At 40.1% G+C, this 19469-nt stretch overlaps 1 protein-coding gene across 1 annotated transcript; it reads right to left on the bottom strand.

Moving 5' to 3' along the window:
- Positions 1-1602: 1602 nt before the first annotated feature.
- On the bottom strand, positions 1603-17908 carry LOC129697306 (G-protein coupled receptor family C group 6 member A-like). Its single transcript, XM_055635745.1, has 6 exons — positions 16989-17908; positions 14837-15140; positions 12268-13014; positions 11068-11268; positions 9411-9531; positions 1603-7855 (listed from the first exon to the last, which is right to left on the bottom strand). The coding sequence occupies exons 1-6, from the start codon at positions 17180-17182 to the stop codon at positions 6738-6740; spliced, it is 2685 nt and encodes an 894-aa protein (XP_055491720.1). The 5' UTR covers positions 17183-17908; the 3' UTR covers positions 1603-6737.
- Between the last annotated feature and the right edge of the window lie 1561 nt (positions 17909-19469).

Raw genomic sequence — 19469 nt, forward strand, 5'->3', positions numbered from 1 at the left:
ACTGGTGGACTCCAATCAAGTTGTAGAAACATCTTAAGGATAATCAATGGAAACAGGATGCACCGAAGCTCAATTTTGAGTGTCATAGCAAAGGGTCTGAATACTTATGTAAATGTGATATTTCAGTTATTTCTTTTTAATTACTTTGCAAAATATTTCTAAACACCTGTTTTTGCTTCTTTATTCTGGGGTATTGTGTGTAGATTGATGATAAAACATATTTTTAATCCATTTTAAAATAAGGCTGTAACGTAACAAAATGTGGAAAAAGTGAAGGGGTCTGAATACTTTCTGAATGCATTATAAATATCCTCTGATCACATGGGCGCAGTCTAACGCTCAATTTCATTTCCTGTTCTTGAAACCAGTTGCTTGGCCAGAATGTAGAAGGGGAGCGTTTTTATGATTTTTTGTCTGTGTAGTTTTTGTAGTTGTGTGTGGGGGGGGAGGGGAGGGGTGGGAGGGGGGGGGGAAACTTTTGAATCTCTCCCTGCACTGGAGACCCGACCTTTTCAAGAGGGTCCAGGTGTCGTTGATCCTGACGAGGAGCGGCCTCCAACGGGTGCTGTCTGTGTCACTCACCGTTGCCGTCGCGGAGCTGGCCGAGACCGGAGCGGGTGGAGCGGTGGAGGAGCGCTCTGTGACTGCATGCCGATGATTTGCCTGAGTCCAGGGCTGCTGGGTCTGCCGGCGGCACCCCGCGGATCCCAAAGACCGCTTTTCGGCAGGCGAATTTCCCGCCCGTAGATTTGAAGAGCTCCTGGAGCGGGGCCTGAAAATGCCCCGGCTGGAATAGCCGCGGGACTTTCGGTGAGGAGAGGGCTCAAACACCAAGAACCGGTGTGCGACCTGACCCGGCGTGAATGTTTCGCCATCGCCAGCCGGGGGCTTCACTTTGACTCTGAGGGGAGAGGGACTGCCCTTGATACCAAGCTATGGATGGATGTTTATGTAAACTGTAATTATGTTGTGACTATCAAGGCTGCAGAAACGGCATTTCGTTTGGACCTCCAGGGGTCCAAATGACAATTAAATTGACACTTGACTCTCTTGACTCTTGAGATGAGTGGCGTAGTTAGTCGAGCTGCTATCTCACAGCATCAAGAGCCAGGTTTGATCCTGACCTCGGGTGCTGTCTGTGTCAAGTTTGCCCATTCTCTCTGTGACTGCATGGATTTCCTCCAGGGTCTGTGGTTTCCTCCCACATCCCAAAGATATGCAGATTTATAGATTAATTGGTGAAAATGCCCCTAATGTTTCAGGAGAGTGACAACACAGAACTGGTGTGAATGAGTGAAGTTTGGATTCAGTGAGGTGAGAGGGACTGCCCTTGATACCAAGATGGCGTTAAACTGAGTGTGACATCAAGGAGCTTTGGTAAAATTGAAATAAGTAGCTCACCGTATATTGAATAGCGGAGCTGGCACTGGGGACCAATTAGTATACTCTTGCTCCTATTTCTTGATATCGTATGTTCTTATTAAGGGTAAACATTCCATTGGTAAGAGTCATACCTCATAAAATTTCTTCCCATAATCTGTACATTCCTGTTTTCATTGTTATGGGTCAAATTTAGTAAAAAATACTACGTATTAACTGTGAACCATTGTGTCCATAGAACAACCTGGCATTAATTGTCATTCTAACTGTTACTTTTTGTTCAATCAGATTAGTTTTTTATTTTATTTACTGTAAGTTAATTCATTCAATTTCATGTGGTGTGGTTAAAGTTCATAATAAAACACAGCAAAATGATGGTTAAAGTTTATTTATGTTTCGGAACCTTATTCTGTGCATTGATAAAAGAGGTTGCATTTAAAAAAATCTTTCCAATACCAAATTTCATTGGCTGTCAATAAATTATAGGCCTTCTGTGTTCAAGCTTATCAGTACCGAATGAGGGTAAAGTTGTTGGAATTCCTCAGTCAGCATTTCCTAACATAAATGGGGCAAATTGAAAGTTGAAGGATCTTGCTGATACTGACCCACATATACTGACATGCAGGTAATACAATTATTCCTTCTGCAATCGTCCATCTACCTATAAAATCAATGATCAGACACTTGTCTTTTCTTTCTCTTTCAAGAACACAAGACTAACCAGAAATCAGCTAGGTCCTAATGATTGTAGTTCATGTTTTACAAACTTAATTTCTTTGTTTAGGCTCTGTTTTAGTTTGTTCAAACAATGACTGATTTCAAAGTTTGTTCAAACTGATGACTGATTTCAAAGACAGGTAACAAATTGTTACCTGTCTTCGCTAATTATGATTTAGTGTTATTTCCAAGTGTATGTTTTTGTGCAGTATTTTGTGAATGTTTCTCTCCATTAAAGCTACTAAATAATGTAAGTTACTGCATCATTCTGAAATCGCATTTCATTTATGGGGTTAAGCTTTGCGTGTAACTATAAATGGGCATGTGCATATTTTTCAGCTAAATTACTTTCAAAAATTACAAACTTTACAAATCTAAAATTGTTTATTATCAACAAATTGAAAAATTACCACAGAATTCCACAGAATTTATACCATTTATTAAATTACAAAATCATTCAACAAAGTTTATCAGCTTCTGGGCGCGATCTTTGGTGTAAACCAGCATCTGCAGTACCTTCCTACACATTCTAACATACTGTTGAATGTTAGCACTGGATTACATCACATGTGTTTCTATGTTAATATCAAGTCGTGAATATCCCATCTATCTTTATTAAATATGATTTAATTGTTCTTATTTATTATATGATGTTAATGTTGTCCATAAAAATAACTGATTGAAAAGCTGCAGTAAGATTTGACTACACATGCAGTCTTTCAGTGGCTGAATCCTTCTAAGTTTTAATACAGCTCTTTAACTGCTTTAAGTTGGAAGAGGACAACTGTCCATACAAAATGTTGCCTCAACATGCAGCTGGACTATTCAATTGACTTGTAGTTTCTGTCAGTCACAGCTGGATTCAGCTCAAACAGTGGAAAATTGTTTGTAAATGGACTGTCACATTTAATTTCACTATGCATTTCTTCAAGAATTCAGAATGTTTTATTCCTAAATGTTGTAGCTGACATACATAAATTAAGTGAACAGTACAAATGTGCAATTGCATTGGAGATACAAAGCAGAATTGATCATTTCTGTTGAAGAAGGAACTGCAGATGTGGGAAATTCGAAGATAGACAAAAATGTTGGAGAAACTCAACGGGCGTCGAAGAAGGGTTTCGACCCGAAATGATGCCTATTTCCTTCACTCCATAGATGCTGCATCATCCGCTGAGTTTTTCCAGCATTTTTGTCTACCTTTGATCATTTCTGTACATGGTTAAGAAGTATTACATGTAAAATAGGTTACTAATTGCTCATAATTTACCCTCGTTCGTAAATTAGAAGCATTTATTATCAACAAATTGAAAAATTACTCTACAAACTATAATTTATTTTTAGTTCTAACATAAGAATGCAAAATGTCGACTTTTTCAAATATTGGTGAACAAAGTAAACCTAAGTCGTAAAAACAGATTATTAAAGAACATTAATATATTCGCTCAGTGTTTGACACATATTTCTCTCAGTATACACAGTTGAAAGAAACCTCTATAACAATATAGTTAAAAAAATTAATTGGCTGATTGATAAAAACTCAAGGATTCTAAAAGCCCACAACTTTCCATCCCAGGGGTAATGCTGATCCTACAGTGCTAAGCCTGTGAGGATAGGATGAGCGCAGGAAAATCTTATTTAAAGGAACAATTGAATACATCAAGAGCATCTTTAGTTTAGTTGTCTAGTTTAGAGATACAGCTTGGAAACAGGCCCTTAAGCCCACTGAATCCGTGCCCTCCAGCCATCGCCCGTACACTACTTCTATCCTACACACTCGGGACAATTTACAGAAGCCAATCAACCCACAAACCTGAATGCCTTTGGAATGTGGGAGGAAACCCGAGCACCCGGAGAAAATCCACGTGGTCACAGGGAAAATGTCCAAACTCCGTACAGACATCACCCACAGTCAGGATTGAACCCAGGTCACTGGCATTGTAAGTCAGCAACTCTACCACTGCACTACTGTGCTGCCCGACAGTGCACCACTTCAACAAACTATACCCCAAATGGACAATTTAGGGATATACCATTAAGTGCTTGTTCTCATCCATTGTACAACATTGCAAATCCCTGCACCTGTCAAGCAGTGATTCCTGCAGCAGCCTCGATTCAAATCAGGCTATCTCTGGTACCTCACTTATCATACACAGTGTGTTCTCAGGAAAACTAACAGTCAGTGCTAAAGGAAGATACGTAGACACAAAGTGCTGTAGTAACTCAGCAGCTCAGGCAGGATCTCTGGAGCAAAAAAGATGGGTGATGTAGAAGGGGGCAGGCAGGGAGGGAGGGGGCAGAGGAGAGGAGTATGAGTGGAATTTACTTAAAATGAGAGAATTCAATGTTCATACCATTGGGTTGTGAGCCACCCATGCAAAATAAATATGAGGTGCGGTTTGCCTGTGGCCTCACTCCTAGTTGGAATACTATTATGAATAGAGAGATGTGTTACTGGTGGTGCTGCTTTGTGTGGAACCCGGTATGCACTCTTGCCCTCTGGATGTTTTTCTGCCCAACAATCTGGTGATTTAGATTTAGATTTAGATATAGAGATACAGCCCGGAAACAGGCCCTTCGGCCAACCGAGTCCACGATGTCCACAACGACTATCCTACACACACTCGGGACAATTTACAATTATACCAAGCCGATTAGCCTACAAACCTGTGCGTCTTTGAAGTTTTGGGGGGAAACCGAAGCTCCTGGGGAAAACCCACACAGTTCACAGAGAGAACATGCAAACTACGTATAGACAGCATCCTTAGTCAGGATCGAACCCGGGACTCTGGTGCTGTAAGGCAGAGACCATTGCAACACCCTGGTGCTGGGAAACCTGGATGAATCCAGCAATTAATTGCCTCATGTGTCAGTGTGGAGAGGGTACCGGCGAGGGCTGCCGTTAGGTTGGTCAGGCATTGTGAGTGTGGGCCACTTCTGCGGGCTGGCAGTGTTTCCTCTCTACGTGTTGACATGCCACCTGGACCTTACCGTCCCTCCCATCACAACCTATTGAATGTGATATAGAGTGATGCAGTGTGGAAACAGGCCCTTCAGCCCAACTTGCCCCCACCGGCCAACATGTCCCGGCTACACTGGTCCCACCTGCCAGCATTTGGTCCATATCCCTCTAAATCTGTCCTATCCATGTACCTGTCTAACTGCTTCTTAAATGTTGGGATAGTTCCTGCTAAAACGACCTCCTCAGGCAGCTTATTCCATCACCTTTGTGTGAAAAAGTTACCCCTCAGATTCTTATTAAATCTTTTCCCCTTTACCTTAAAATGGCGGCTTCTCAGCTGGTGAGAGCTAGGGTGGGGAGAGACACCAGCTTACACCAGACCTGAGAGATCCCGAGTAACTGGAACATCTTCCCATCCTGTCAACGCTTAGATTAGGTGCTGCCTGTCCCTGGAAATGAACTTGGTTCTTGGTTTCTTGGTCCTCCAAAATATTCCAAATGAAATTTAAACTGGAGGTGGTGGAGGGAGGACTTAAGCCAGAAAGGGTTTTTGGGAAGAAAGAGCAACCTTAAATTTAGTTGCATCTGGTTGGGTAACTATGGTAGGGTGGAGATTATTCCATGCTTTAATTGTGCGGGGGAAGAACGAATTGCTGTACACATCTGTCTTGGTAGCTGGTATCACAAATTGGATTGAATGCCCTCGTCTGCTCCTAATTGGTTTGGGTTTGGTGTAGGTCTTGTAATCCATGTCGAGCTGACCATTTAACATTTTGTAAAAGCAGGTCAAACGGTGAGCTTCACGTCTGTCTTGGAGAGGGTTCCACCCCAGTGAATTCAGATGTTTGGTAACATTCGTTTCTCTCTCATAGTGTTAGTAACAAATCGAGCTGCCTGTCTTTGGACACGTTCGATGGAAGAAATGATTTTATTTGTGTATGGGTCCCGTGCTGAAACTGCGTAGTCCAAATGAGGTCTAACGAGATTCACACACAGTGTGCCAGGGTGCAGCCATGAGCCTCAACGTTGAGTGCTGAGTGGCTGCACCTTTCTGGTGGTGAATCTGTGGAATTCTTTGCCAAGTTAATGGATATTTTTAAGGCAGAGATAGATAGATTCTTGATTAGTTACAGTGTCAGGGGTTATTGGATTGAATGGCGGAATAGATTTGAATAGCTTAATTCCGCACCTAGAACTTATGAATTTATGAACCATTGTTCCCAAAGCCAGCTCTCACAGACAGCCTGTCCACACCGGGCTATAGGCGACATTTAGCTGCACTGATGTCAGTGGAGGACAAGGGTTAATGCCTGGTTCCCAACACCGCAGTGAGGAAGGCAGCATACATGGCAGATACCCGATATAACAGCTTGTGGTCTCAGTGGACGTCTCTTTGAAAATTCTTTGGGTTTGTACCTGCGTTTTTTGACTGATATTGTAATGAAACAGTGCTCTGTAGGGTAGTGCTAAGTGGGGTACAAGTGTACAGTTCAAGTTGGTTAATGGTGACTTTAAAATAGTTGCTATATGGATTTTAGCATTCACCTGCTAATATTTCAATGGATGAAACATGGATCTGTGCTTTTCTATTGTCTAAACTAATTGTAACAATGCAGTTAATATGAAAATAATGTATCCAGTATTTTTCCTTGAGATTTCATATGTAGGCTAGAAGCAATTAACAACTTCTATGTCTTTTTCTCAAGCAGATTGATGCAACTCTATGATTCTTGAAACATTTGTTCTGGTTTGTGTGTTCAGTTTGCTGATTATTGGAGCATTCATTTTCAGGGCCGGCGCTCACTACTGTCACGGGGTAAAGCTGTTCTTCAATAGAAACTCGAGAATTCCTTTGTATTTTTACAACTGGACACACAAACTGTCCTTTCTGTTTGAAATGTTCCCTGGCATGGGTCAGATAATTTGACTCAACGTTACTTTCTTTCTTGAAGTAAACTACATAGCAGGTTGGAATGAAATGGCAACATAAAATACTATAGATTGATGCTAAAATTGCAATTGATTCAATTATTGAGGAATATTTGTTCTTTAGCACTTGAGCATGTACAATTCCAAAAGAAATCCACACAATTACGTAAACAAGCATGCTAAATGTGATAAATCTTGCCTCGTTATACATTTTGGGGGCCTTTCTTCCTCTGTAAGCAAGAATGAAGCAGATAAAAGCTAGTAAAGCAATGTATCCCAACATTATTCCAAATGCTTCAAGGGACCCTTCATCACATTGCTTCAATATCATTTGGGGATTGGCTCTCCGTTCCATACTTTTTGGAGGATTCAAAGATAACCACACTGTACAAATCACCACTTGAACTCCTGTGGTAATAACTATAATGGGAACTGGCTTATAAAAAAGCTTGAGATTTTTATGGACAGTTGGATTAAAACTAAAAGCCAAGATGACCCTAAAGGATTTAATCAAAATGCAAGAAACACAAAGCGTAAAGCTGATGCCAAAAAGTGGTTGTCGAATTATACAAATTAGATTAGATGGCTCTCCAATAAACAATATAGAACTGACCAAACCAACTACCAGTGATAACAGCATTATGTAGCACATCCAACCTCCAGCAGCTTTCACAGCAGGTGTGGTCAGATGTTTTGTAATCAATATGCTTACCACACACACAATAAGTGTTCCTAAAATGGCAAATATGATTAGCACAATAGAAAGGGGATCTCCCCATTGCAGAAAATCCACAGTAGCTTTTTGGCAAGTTGAACTTCCTGTATTGGACCAATAGTTTTCTGAGCACTTCTTGCATTCGGTCGAATCTGTAGCAAGAAATAAATATCATGGAGACAGTGCACTGAATTTGTGAAACTGCATGATTTGACATATTAAATGTAATTTCACGTGCTTGGCTACCAGCATGAAGTCTCATTCACTGTCAGTGCATATTTGGAATTTGGCTAAATAATAAAACACTTGACTCCTTTCAGGCATGGCTTCAACACAGGGAGCAAAAAATTATAAAACTACTAACAACTAAACATAGACACAGAAGCAATTTGCAGCTTACGATCATCGGTTCTGCACTGTAGTAGGAAGAGGCTGGTAAAAGAAGTTTTGAACAGGGGTAAATCGTATAATGCTGTTGCTTTTTGACCCTGTTCTTCAGGATAATACATCAGGCAAAGTTACCCTTTAGTCCACATAATTCTGAGGTATTGATCCAATGCCACTGATCACTTTTCCGTTATTGGTATGTGTCAGAGGCATGGATTCTACTGCTATTAACCTCCCCATTGCTCTTTGCTCTTAGTAATTAGCCAGCACAAAGTAAGATACTAAAACAGAACAAAACATCCTCAACCAATTGAACAATTTCTAGTTTATATTCACCACCAAAGAGAATATTGCCTTGCATTTTCTATTATACTTCAAACACATATTTTTCTGTAATTTCCACACATCATGACCTCAATTTCATATCTATAAAACAGAACTACTGGGAGATGGGTCTATTAAATATTTATACTAGCTAGCAATTAATAAAAGGCAGTCATCAAATGCTATCAAGTGATATGAAGGAGGAATAAAGATTAAAATATTTCAAAGGTTTTTGAAATTGTTTTCAACCTTTCATCTTACACTAATTCTAAAGTGACATTCTTGGTGCCAGAAATAGATTTTGTAGTACGATAAATTCCTAAAGTAACTCAATTAATCATAACAATTTCAGCAATATTACTCTCGGCATCTTATTAAAACCACTCTAAGTTATTGAGTTTTCAAACTCTTCACTGTGGACTGCTCAGCAATGTAACAAACAACTGTGTTCAGAGAACATCTGTGCTGTAATTTTCAGAAATTATTTTATAATTTACAGCAAGAATGGCAAATGATAACCATGTCAGAACTGATTACTTGGAGGCAACAACCTTAATTCGTCCTAAGTCCATTTCAAAATTGAATTTACATTATCTCAGAGACCACCTTATAAATTTCCATCCCCAATCTTTCACCGGATTCTGCACCCTTTTCTAAATCCACAACCATTGAAACCGATTAAAACATAGAAACCTTTTGCTCGCTGGAAAAGTGAGACCCTAAAGTATGCATGCTGCGAAAGAAGGAAATATATTTAACAGCTTTCAAGACTACTTTCAACGTTGGACCTCAGATTCAATAAAAATAATTTTGTTCCTGGTTTATAACTATTTGGAGACAATTATAAAGCAGCTTGTTAAAAGGCTCCGGGTTCTAAATATAATTTGCAACCTTTCAACCTGAATGTCCAAAGATGTATCCAGTCCATGGTTTGCATATAACTTTATGACTTTAATAAATTATGTTGGATTTTCTTCATACCATCCTGATACCTACCATTTTCTTTTGAGTAAGTTCCCGAAGTGCAGACACTGCAACTGTAACAACAATTGTTTTCAGGTATAATGGTCTTTCTCTCTCCAGGTTTACAGGTTCTTGAGCAACGATAAAGTCCAACCTATGAGAGTCAAAAAGTGAAAATGCCTGAGTAACTAGAGATTAGCCAGTAACAGTGCTCCTTGCAAGCTATTGCCTTCAGACATCTTTCGGAACAGTAGAGAAGAACAGTGAAAATATTAAAAAATGAGAAAATATGGGAGAATGGCGGTTAGTTTCTGCAAACATTTTCAGAGGAAATTGCTCAAACTGGATTTCAGTCACATTCATAAATATAATTCAAGCTTATTTGCTTTACCAATCAAGTAATTATGGGCAAGATTTAAACAGGTCTGCAGAGTTGGCTATTCCACAACCGAATGTCCAACTGATGAAACATTATATATTACCTATTCCTGAAAAAACAGCATTAAGATTATTAAATTGTTCCTGAGGAACATAATCCATCAGAATTACAATTAGTTCATAAAATGTAGATACAAGGAACTGCGGATGCTGGTTTACAAAAAGGTCACAAAGTGCTGGAGTATAACTCTGCTGGTCAAGCAACATCTCCAGAATTGCTGCCTGACCCAATGGATCACTTCAGTGCTTCATGTCCTTAAAATCAGTTGGAGAGATCTTAAAGACATTGACAAATAATTTGGAAGTTGCATCAGCTGGAACTTATGAAGAGAGTGGAAAGGGAGCAGCAACCCAGGACACCATTAAAGTTTTTTAATGGATTTCTTACACAACGTTTTGGTTTCATTTCATTCAAGTCATTCAATATACCAGGATATCAATAGTTAAAACATTAGAGCATACCAAGTGTTTGAATCAGGTTATCTTGATAGTTAATATGTTTATTTGCTTGGTTTAATTAAATTGGAAACTGACATTATCTATCACTTAATGCAATCTGATTATACAATTGTGCTTGGATTTTTAGAAATATCCTTGCCTGTTGTTTTAGCTATATTTTTCTCCTTGTTATTACAATATTTAATAATTTAAATTATGCCTGTCATCCTTATGGCCCTGTCCCACTGTACGAGCTCATTCAAGAGCTCTCCCAAGTTTAAAAAAAAATCAAACTCGTGGAATGTACGTAGCGGGTACTTTGGAACTCGGGACGTCTATTAGTGGCTCGTAACGCTAACGGAAGGTACTCGGGAAACGCGGTGAGCTCGGGACGACTCATGAAGATTTTTCAACATGTTGAAAAATGTCCTCGAGAGCCCCGAGTACCTACGAGAGGCCATTACCATAAATCTCCAAGTTCGAATCAGGACAAACTCGGGAGAAATCTTGAATGAACTCGTACAGTGGGACAGGGCCATTAAGAACTCATAACAAACATTTTAATTCCAAATGATAGCTTTTTAATGTACTGTTAAAATATAGTAAATATATAACTTTTTGTAAAGTGCTTAAAATATTTTGAGCCCTTCACAACTCAACAATCTTCTTAAGTTTTCACCTGAATGTGAATTTGCAAATTAATGAAAGCTTAAAACCATTAATAAGCTTTATACAATACAGAAATACAATTCTAATCCACATTATTTCACAATAGATATTTCTGCAGAGAAAAGGCATCAATTTAGGCAAATACCTTGGCAATTTGGTTGAAATCAGCATTGATATTAATCAACTTTGTTGTCACATTGTAGTCGCCAACTTTTACAAATTGTATAGAACCGTTCATCCATTTCCAGTACATGATGTCATAGCCACTTGAGTAATCTCCTGAACTGTCAAACTGAAATTGTCCATTTTGAGTCATAAACTTGACATTTTTCAATTCATCAAGCATCTGTAAACGAAGCAATCGTCAATTATTTGAACTTGATATAGAAATGTTGAATACAGAGTATAAACATTATATTCAGGTTCTTGTAAATTCAAATTGCACAAGCTAAAGTGGGTCTTGGGCTGAGTAATGGATTTTTTTCAACAATGGATAGAATTTATATTAAGCAGGAAGAGTTCTATTTGGTTTAGTTGTTCCTTACTTCCGTTAATATTTCAGTTTCTGGAGAGGAACTTCCGTGGGATCTATGTTCCAATTCTTCCAAAGTAGCAGCTCAGGAATGCCGGTAACTTTGGAAAGCAGGGGTTCCCAGGAAGGAGTTTACTCATGCTTGTGGTGACAAAAATATACATTTTTTAGGCAGGCATTATAAATCTTTTCATGGTTTTAAGTTTTTGCAAAGAAGGCTAGAACTTCACTTCTTTCCAGGAAGAAGAAGATGGGAAGCTTCAAAAGCCTTTACAGGTACCCCAGTTGTAAATCCCCAATTTTGGTTAGCTTCATTTTCTGTACTGGACACCCCTCTGAACTGCAAGAGCATGGATATGGTGCTGGAGGGTGGGAGATAGGCTGGGTAGTTCTATTATGACTGGCACAGACAGGATGGGCTGAATGGACCTAGAATTATGGATTTTCTCTGATTCTATGAGTCAAGTAGATTGTGAAAATAAAATACAAACATGTAGTGGACTTTAGTGGTAGGATTATTTGAGGAAAGAAATTTGAAGGCGTGGAAAAATAAATATTTTAGAAACGGACCTGGCATCATGTTTGGTATAGACATTGTGGGCCGAAGGGCCTCTTCCTGTGCTATGTTCTATGTCCTAATAGTAATGAAGCAGCAAACGTCTTAATGAAGTGAAATATGGAAGAGTAATCCCTGTTATGAAAGTGCTGGAAAAATAACGCTGGAAGGTGAAGGTCTGGTGGCAAGGAAGTGCAGTAGTGCATTAATGTTTTAGAGATGCCTGGCTAATACAAAAAGAACCTTGATATTTTTACCTGCCATGGTGGAAAATCAAAACTTCGATTGCACTTTCCTTGATCACATTTGAGCATTCTCTTAAGGGCATAAACAATTGCATTGATTGTTAAGTATACACCATAGTTAAACGAGTTATCGGCCTTTTCAATTTCATTTGAAATTTCATGGGAACTTGGGTTACTACTTGCAATCCTTAAAAATTCTTTAGTAAAATCGTCGTCATTGCTGGGATGTGTCTGCAACTGTTCCAAATAGTCAACAAAATTTGGAATTTTTCCACTTTTGAATGTAATGCCCAAAATAGTTCCTACTTTTTCGATCTGCGTCATGTTGGCAACCGTGCTGGAATCGGACCAGGTATCACTGGCAATCCAGGTTTTAGTTACTTGTCTAGCGATCAATAATTCGAACAGTTTGCTGATATCAGATGACCTAATAAATGTGACCATAACTAGTGCAGTTGAATTCTGAATTTTTGTTGCAATTTCTCTCAGCTTAACTTTCTGATCTTCACCACTCGCAGTAGGGATCAAAAAACGAAAATCAACACATATACTCTGCTTCTGTGCATGCAGGATAAAACTGTTAAGTGCTGACTGCCCGTAATCATCTTCAGTTGCAATGACTCCAACCCAGTTCCATTTGAAATGTACAATCAATTGGGCAATGGCCATTGTTTGATGCTTGTCACTAGGGATAACCCGGAAAAATGATCCAAACTTTGTTTTGTCACTGAGTATTTCTGCTGATGCCCCGTAACTTATCTGTCGAGAGTCAAGGAGAGAGCAATGTTAATAGATTTAAAAAAATATTTGAAAATTGTGATAAACGCAAACACATCTTCTTTTAAGCAAATACCAATAATGTGAAGATGTCAACATATAAAAACAAAGACCTCCAATTGCCAGTTAATACACAAAAGGACACAAAGTGCTGGAGTAACTCAGCAGATCAGGCAGCATCTCAGGAAAACATGGACAGGGGACTTCAGGTCGAGATGAAATGAATTGTCTCAAAACGTCCCCGTCCATGTTCTCCAGAGATGCTGCCTGATCTGCTGAGTTACTCCAGCACTTTATGTCCAAAATTATGAGGAAGTTATTTAAGAGAGTCAAGAGTGTTTTACTGTCATGTGTCCCAGATAGAACAATGAAATCATTGCTTGCTGCAGCACATCAGAATATGTAAACAAAGTACACTGTAAACAATATCATAAACGAGAAAGAAAAAATGTGTATATATACACATACCCACAAGTATACACACACACACACACACACACACACACACACACACACACACACACACACACACACACACACACACACACACACACACACACACACACACACACACACACACACACACACACACACACACACACACACACCCATTGGGCAATATCCAATTTCTAATCTTCCTACCCTTTAAAATTGTGAAAATATTTATTCAAATAAAATAGTAACAGAAAGCTGGAAAGCATCAAGATAGAAAGAGTGCAGAAAAGATTTACAAGGATGTTACCATAACTTGCCAGCCTGAGCTATAGGGAGCGATTGGGCAAGCTTGGTGCACAAGAGGCTAAGGGGTAATCTTACAGAGGTATATAAGATCATGACGAGAATAGACAGGATGCATCCACAGAGTCTTTTACCCAGATCCGATGAATCAAGAATCAGAACCTTCTTGAGCATTGCTTTGATATGGCAGGTCCAGGACAAATTTCGAGAACAAAGCTTTCAACCATCTCCACTTTGGTGCCATCAATGTTTAGGATGGGTTTAGGAAAGTGAAATCATGCTTGACAAGTCTTTTTGTGTGTTTTTGAAGTGGTTACCACCAGAATAGACAAGAGCACGCCAAATGATGCAGTCTAATTGGAATTTTCAGGGGGCTTTGATATGTACCACACTAGAGATTGTATTGAAGATAATATACTGGCATAGATTGGAGTTTTATTAATGGACAGAAAACAGAATGGTAATAAATTCTGAGATTAGGTTGGGCTAGTCATAGCCAATCACTATATGTATAATAGATTGAATGGTCTCTGCAGTAAATGTTAAATATATGGAAGTATGATTCTCCTTTCAAGTTTGGTTTAGTTTTGTTTAGAGATACAGTGTGGTAACAGGCCTTTCAGCCCACCGAGTCTGCGCTGATTGGCAATTCCCGCACACTAGCACTGCCCTACACACACTTGGGACAATTTACCATTTTACCAAACCTACAAACCTGTACATCTTTGGAGTGTTAGAGGAAAACGGAGCTCCCGGGAAAAACCCACGCAGGTCACGGGAAGAACATACAAACTCTGTACAGATAAGCACCTGTAGTCAGGATCGAACCCAGGTCTCTGGTGTTTTAGGGCAGCAACTGTAACACTGCACCACAGTGCCAACACTGACCTTAATTTGTCCATCTATAGCTGACAACGACTTGCCAAACACTTTTCAAGCATAGCAAGGGAAGGAAATTAAATGGCACCCTTGCTCCCGATGACCATATCTCAAAAATGAATTACGATAACTCACAGGTGAAAAACAAAATCACTACTTACACTTAATAAAATCTAAACACGCATACCTGTGGGATGAGGTAAAGGTTCAACATTCTTGCAATCACAATTGAGATTTCTGAGTATGAACTCCCCACAATCACTTTTGCAGCAGGTACATAGTTTGTATAATTGCAGTGAACTCCAATGCTATTTTCCGAGGAATTAAATTTTGAAAGAAATTTCATGGTGGCTTGTACTGCACCGACGACATCAGTGCAGCTGTCATGAATTTCATATCCTAATTTGATGCCCCGCAGCATGGGAGAATTGTTTATCTGCTTGATACGGTGCACCATAACCTGGGCTGTGATGAATTCGCCAATTTGAAATCTACGAAGATTATAAAACACAACAATTTGACCCTTATTATGAATGCATTTTGTCAAATATTTTCTCCACATTTTATGAACGAATCGTTAAGTTTAACAATTTTTATATTCCATCTTGTGTCATTGTTACACAGTTTTTTTAATCTTTAAATACAAAGGTAGGAATTACTTGTTTACATCAAGTAAGTAAGTAAGTAGTAGATTTTATTTATATAGCACGTTTAAATCAACTTGCATTGAAACCAAAGTGCTTTACAAAAATAAATAATTAAAATGACATATCACATAAATAATTAAAATGATACATCACATTATAGAATTCAACATGAATGTTCCCCCACAACAGAATCAACATTTTCCACTGTGGGGAAAGGCATCAAAAAGTTAAGTCCTCCTCCTCTGTGAATCACCTGAGGTTGGGGCCTATTTGTGGCCTCCGCAACCAGTCCGATGTTTTCAGGCCCTCTTGCCGGAAAGCTGGAACTCCGGCGTCGGGTGAACACTCCTCGGCAGCTTGGAAATGTCTGGAGCGGCCGCTCTCTCCCTGGAGACTGCAGCACCCAAAGTCGACAGGCCGCACTGGCCAGAGCTCCAACTCTGGCGATCTCGGCAAGAGATCCCAGGCTCTGCGGTGTTTTAAATCCAGCGCCGCCCGCCCGTGGTTGGACACTCTGCAGCCACAGCTCCTCAGATGTTGGTCGGCGGTCACAGCTCTCCGAAGCTTACCGCACGGCGACCCGGCAAGGCATCGCCCGCTCTGTGATGGTGTCCCAGCGCTGTGCCACCGCCAAAGCTGTAGTCCCAGCCGGTCCTGACAGGAAACGCCGCTCCAGTCCAATGATAGGCCGCGAGGAAAGGGCGAAGAAACAGCTCGGAGGGAAGCTGCCTCTCCGACCAGGTATGGGACGAAGAAATAAAATTTTCCCCCTCCCCTCCCCCACTCCTCACATAAAAAGACCTCCAACTAACATTTTGTTTTTTAAACTGGACAAAAAAATAAAAATAAAAAAGGGTGAAAGAGCGGACTGCAGGGAGAGCTGCCATACACAACGGCGCTTCACTCCTGCAGTCCGCCATCTTTTCTCTGTGTTGCTCAGTCCGATCCTGGCCTCTCTCCACTGGCTTCCTGTGCAGTTCCGAATAAATGTCAGAATCCTCCTTTACGTCTGCAAAGCCCTTAATGGGCTTGCCCCCACCTACATCAAAAGTCTGCTTACCCACCACACCATCTCCAAGTCCTCAGATCGGCCAACTTGGCGTTACTGAACATCCTGCGGTCTAAGCATAAGCTCAGGGGCGACCACGCCCTTGGTGTTGTAGCTCTTAGACAGTGGAACAGCATCCCTCTTCCCATCAGAACTGCCCCCTCCATCGACTCCTTTAAGTCGAGACTTAAAACTCATCTCTACTCCCAAGCCTTTCCTGACGTCCTCTGAGCGAGGGCTATATGTATGTAGTGATGTTTGTATTTATTCTATGAACCACTGTTGTATAACGTTAGTACCTCCACCAATGTAAAGCACTTTGGCCAACGAGAGTTGTTTTTTAATGTGCTATATAAATAAAAGTGACTTGACTTGACTTGATGATTATGACTATTACTCAATGAACCCAATATGTACAGGGATGGGAGAGGTTGCAGGTTAATTTGTAAAAGTCAAGATAATCTGGCTATACTTCACTGGCTGTTCAACATTCTGGAGCATTGTAAAGCTCTGACAGAGAACATTAAAATGCATTTCTTACTTAGCTTCATTAAAACATCTTTAAGATAATTGAAGCTTACCCCTCTTAAAAATACAATAATAAAAATTAACGGGAAAACTAATGTAGATTAATGCACACTTACTCTGAGCAGTTTAATATTCCTGGTTGTGTTCGGTTTGCCAACTCCACTTTTCCATGGATCGCAAAGATCCCACCAATGATGATGTCTCCTGGAGCACTGATTACTACAGGCTGATGAGAGTTATCACAGCGTCTGATTGCATGTAAAACTGAGAGCCAACAAGAAAAGACGAGTATTGTAAGTGTGGAAACCATGTTTAACAACTCAACAGGTAGATTCGGAGTTTAGATGAAATACATTCGTACTCGCAGCTAAATACATCCTGATGTAACACTACCCACTTTTGGGAGGAGCTATTCTTGTATCATATTTCCTTCTGTAAAATGATTTTAACATGCAAAATTAGCTATGTTTCAAAGTATTTGTCTGGCTATTATAATGTTTGGAATATCCAAAGATCATAGTAGGTGCATGGAAATAGCATTTTATTCTTTACTATTTTAAATGAATCTGTTCAGGGAAATTTAACACAACGCTTTAAACAGATCTTTCAAGCTTTTAAGGAAGGCAGGCAAATCTTCAAGGTTTTTTTTGTCAATTGCAATTTTGACTGAATTGAAAAATGCTTTCACCAGGCAGAGTAACATGTTATGTATCAGCACCAAACAAATATGAATTTCAAACAGATGGCATAGCTCGAAGGGCCGAATGGCCTCCTCCTGCACCTAATTTCTATGTTTCTTAACATTTCCTCTGGCAGTTATGATTTCACGTTTTGGTTTATTCACAAATGTCGCTTTTGGTATTTGTTTATTATTGTCAAGTGTACCGAGATACAGTGAAACATTATTTTGTGTGCTATGCAATAAACTCATACCATGCATGAGTACAATCAAGACATATACATGTACAACATGGACACAAAATGCTGGAGTAACTCAGCGGGACAGGCAGCATCTCTGGATAGAAGGAATAGGTGACGTTTCGGGTCGAGACTCTTGTTCAGAATTCTAGTAAAATAAGCCAACAATGTCAGAATATATACTTAATAACAGAAGTTATTAAGAAGGATTAAGAAGGATCAAAAGAAAACAATTCACAGTTAAATAATGAATACATTATGCTAAAAGGAAAACAAAATCCTTTGCAATTTAAAGAAACATTGTTGGGACATGTCTTTTATCAGAGTGGTGAATCTTTGGAACTCTCTGCCACAGAGGGTAGTTGAGGCCAGTTCATTGGCTATATTTAAGAGTGAGTTAGATGTGGCCCTTGTGGCTAAGGGGATCAGGGGGTATGGAGAGAGGCAGGTACAGGATACTGAGTTGGATGATCAGCCATGATCATATTGAATGGCGGTGCAGGCTCGAAGGGCCGAATGGCCTACTCCTGCGCCTAATTTCTATGTTTATTTTTTAAATGTCAATCACATAAAATTTCCCTCAAATAATATTTTGCACGAAAATAAAAAAGGATACAAACAGTTGTGTTCTGTCTCAGATCATCCCCAGGGAAAGGCATGAAATAGAATAAATTTCAAAGAAAGCAAACTTTCAAAGTGGTAGGAATTAATAAGCAAACTGTTGTTCGCAACCTGCACTAGAACTAAAGTCAACTGAGGCCCTCTGCTGGCCGAGATATGAAAACTCCAATAACTGAAATAAAAAGGACACAAATTGCTGAAGTAGCTCAACGGGTCAAGCAGCATCTGCGGAGAACATGAATAGATGACATTTCAGGTCAGGACCCAAAATGTCACCTATCTATGTTCTCCAGAGATGCAGTCCGCCCCGTTGAGTTACTCCAGCACTTTGCGTCCTTTTGTGTAAACCACCAGTTCCTTTTTTTCTATAAACTGAAATAAAAACAAGGAGTATTGAGGACAGCAGCAAATCAGGCACTAGCTGTAGAGAGAAAGAAATGAAAGTTAAGGCTTAATCAGAGACCTTTTTACAACAATCAAAAAGCCAGAAATAAAACAAGTTTCAAGTTTTGGTGAAATGTCGATGTGGCTGAGAGAAGGAAAAGTGAATGTACACAAAAAATGCTGGAGAAACTCAGCGGGTGCAGCAGCATCTATGGAGCGAAGGAAATAGGTAACGTTTCGGGCCAAAACCCTTCATCAGACTAATGGGGGGTGGGGAGAAGGAAGGAAAAAGGGAGGAGGAGGAGCCCGAGGGCGGGGGAATGGGAGGAGACAGCTCGAGGGTTAAGGAAGGGGAGGAGACAGCAAGGGCTAGCAAAATTGGGAGAATTCAATGTTCATGCCACCCGGACGCAAGCTACCCAGGCGGAATATGAGGTGCTGTTCCTCCAATTTCCGGTGTTGCTCACTCTGGCAATGGAGGAGACCCAGGACAGAGAGGTCGGATTGGGAATGGGAGGGGGAGTTGAAGTGCTGAGCCACTGGGAGTTCTGGTAGGTTCTTGCGGACTGAGCTGAGGTGTTCGGCGAAACGATCGCCCAACCTCCGCTTAGTCTCACCGATGTAAATCAGCTGACATCTAGAGCAGCGGATGCAGTAGATGAGGTTGGAGGAGA

Source organism: Leucoraja erinacea, chromosome 5, assembly GCF_028641065.1.
Source record: "Leucoraja erinacea ecotype New England chromosome 5, Leri_hhj_1, whole genome shotgun sequence".
Taxonomy (NCBI): domain Eukaryota; kingdom Metazoa; phylum Chordata; class Chondrichthyes; order Rajiformes; family Rajidae; genus Leucoraja; species Leucoraja erinaceus.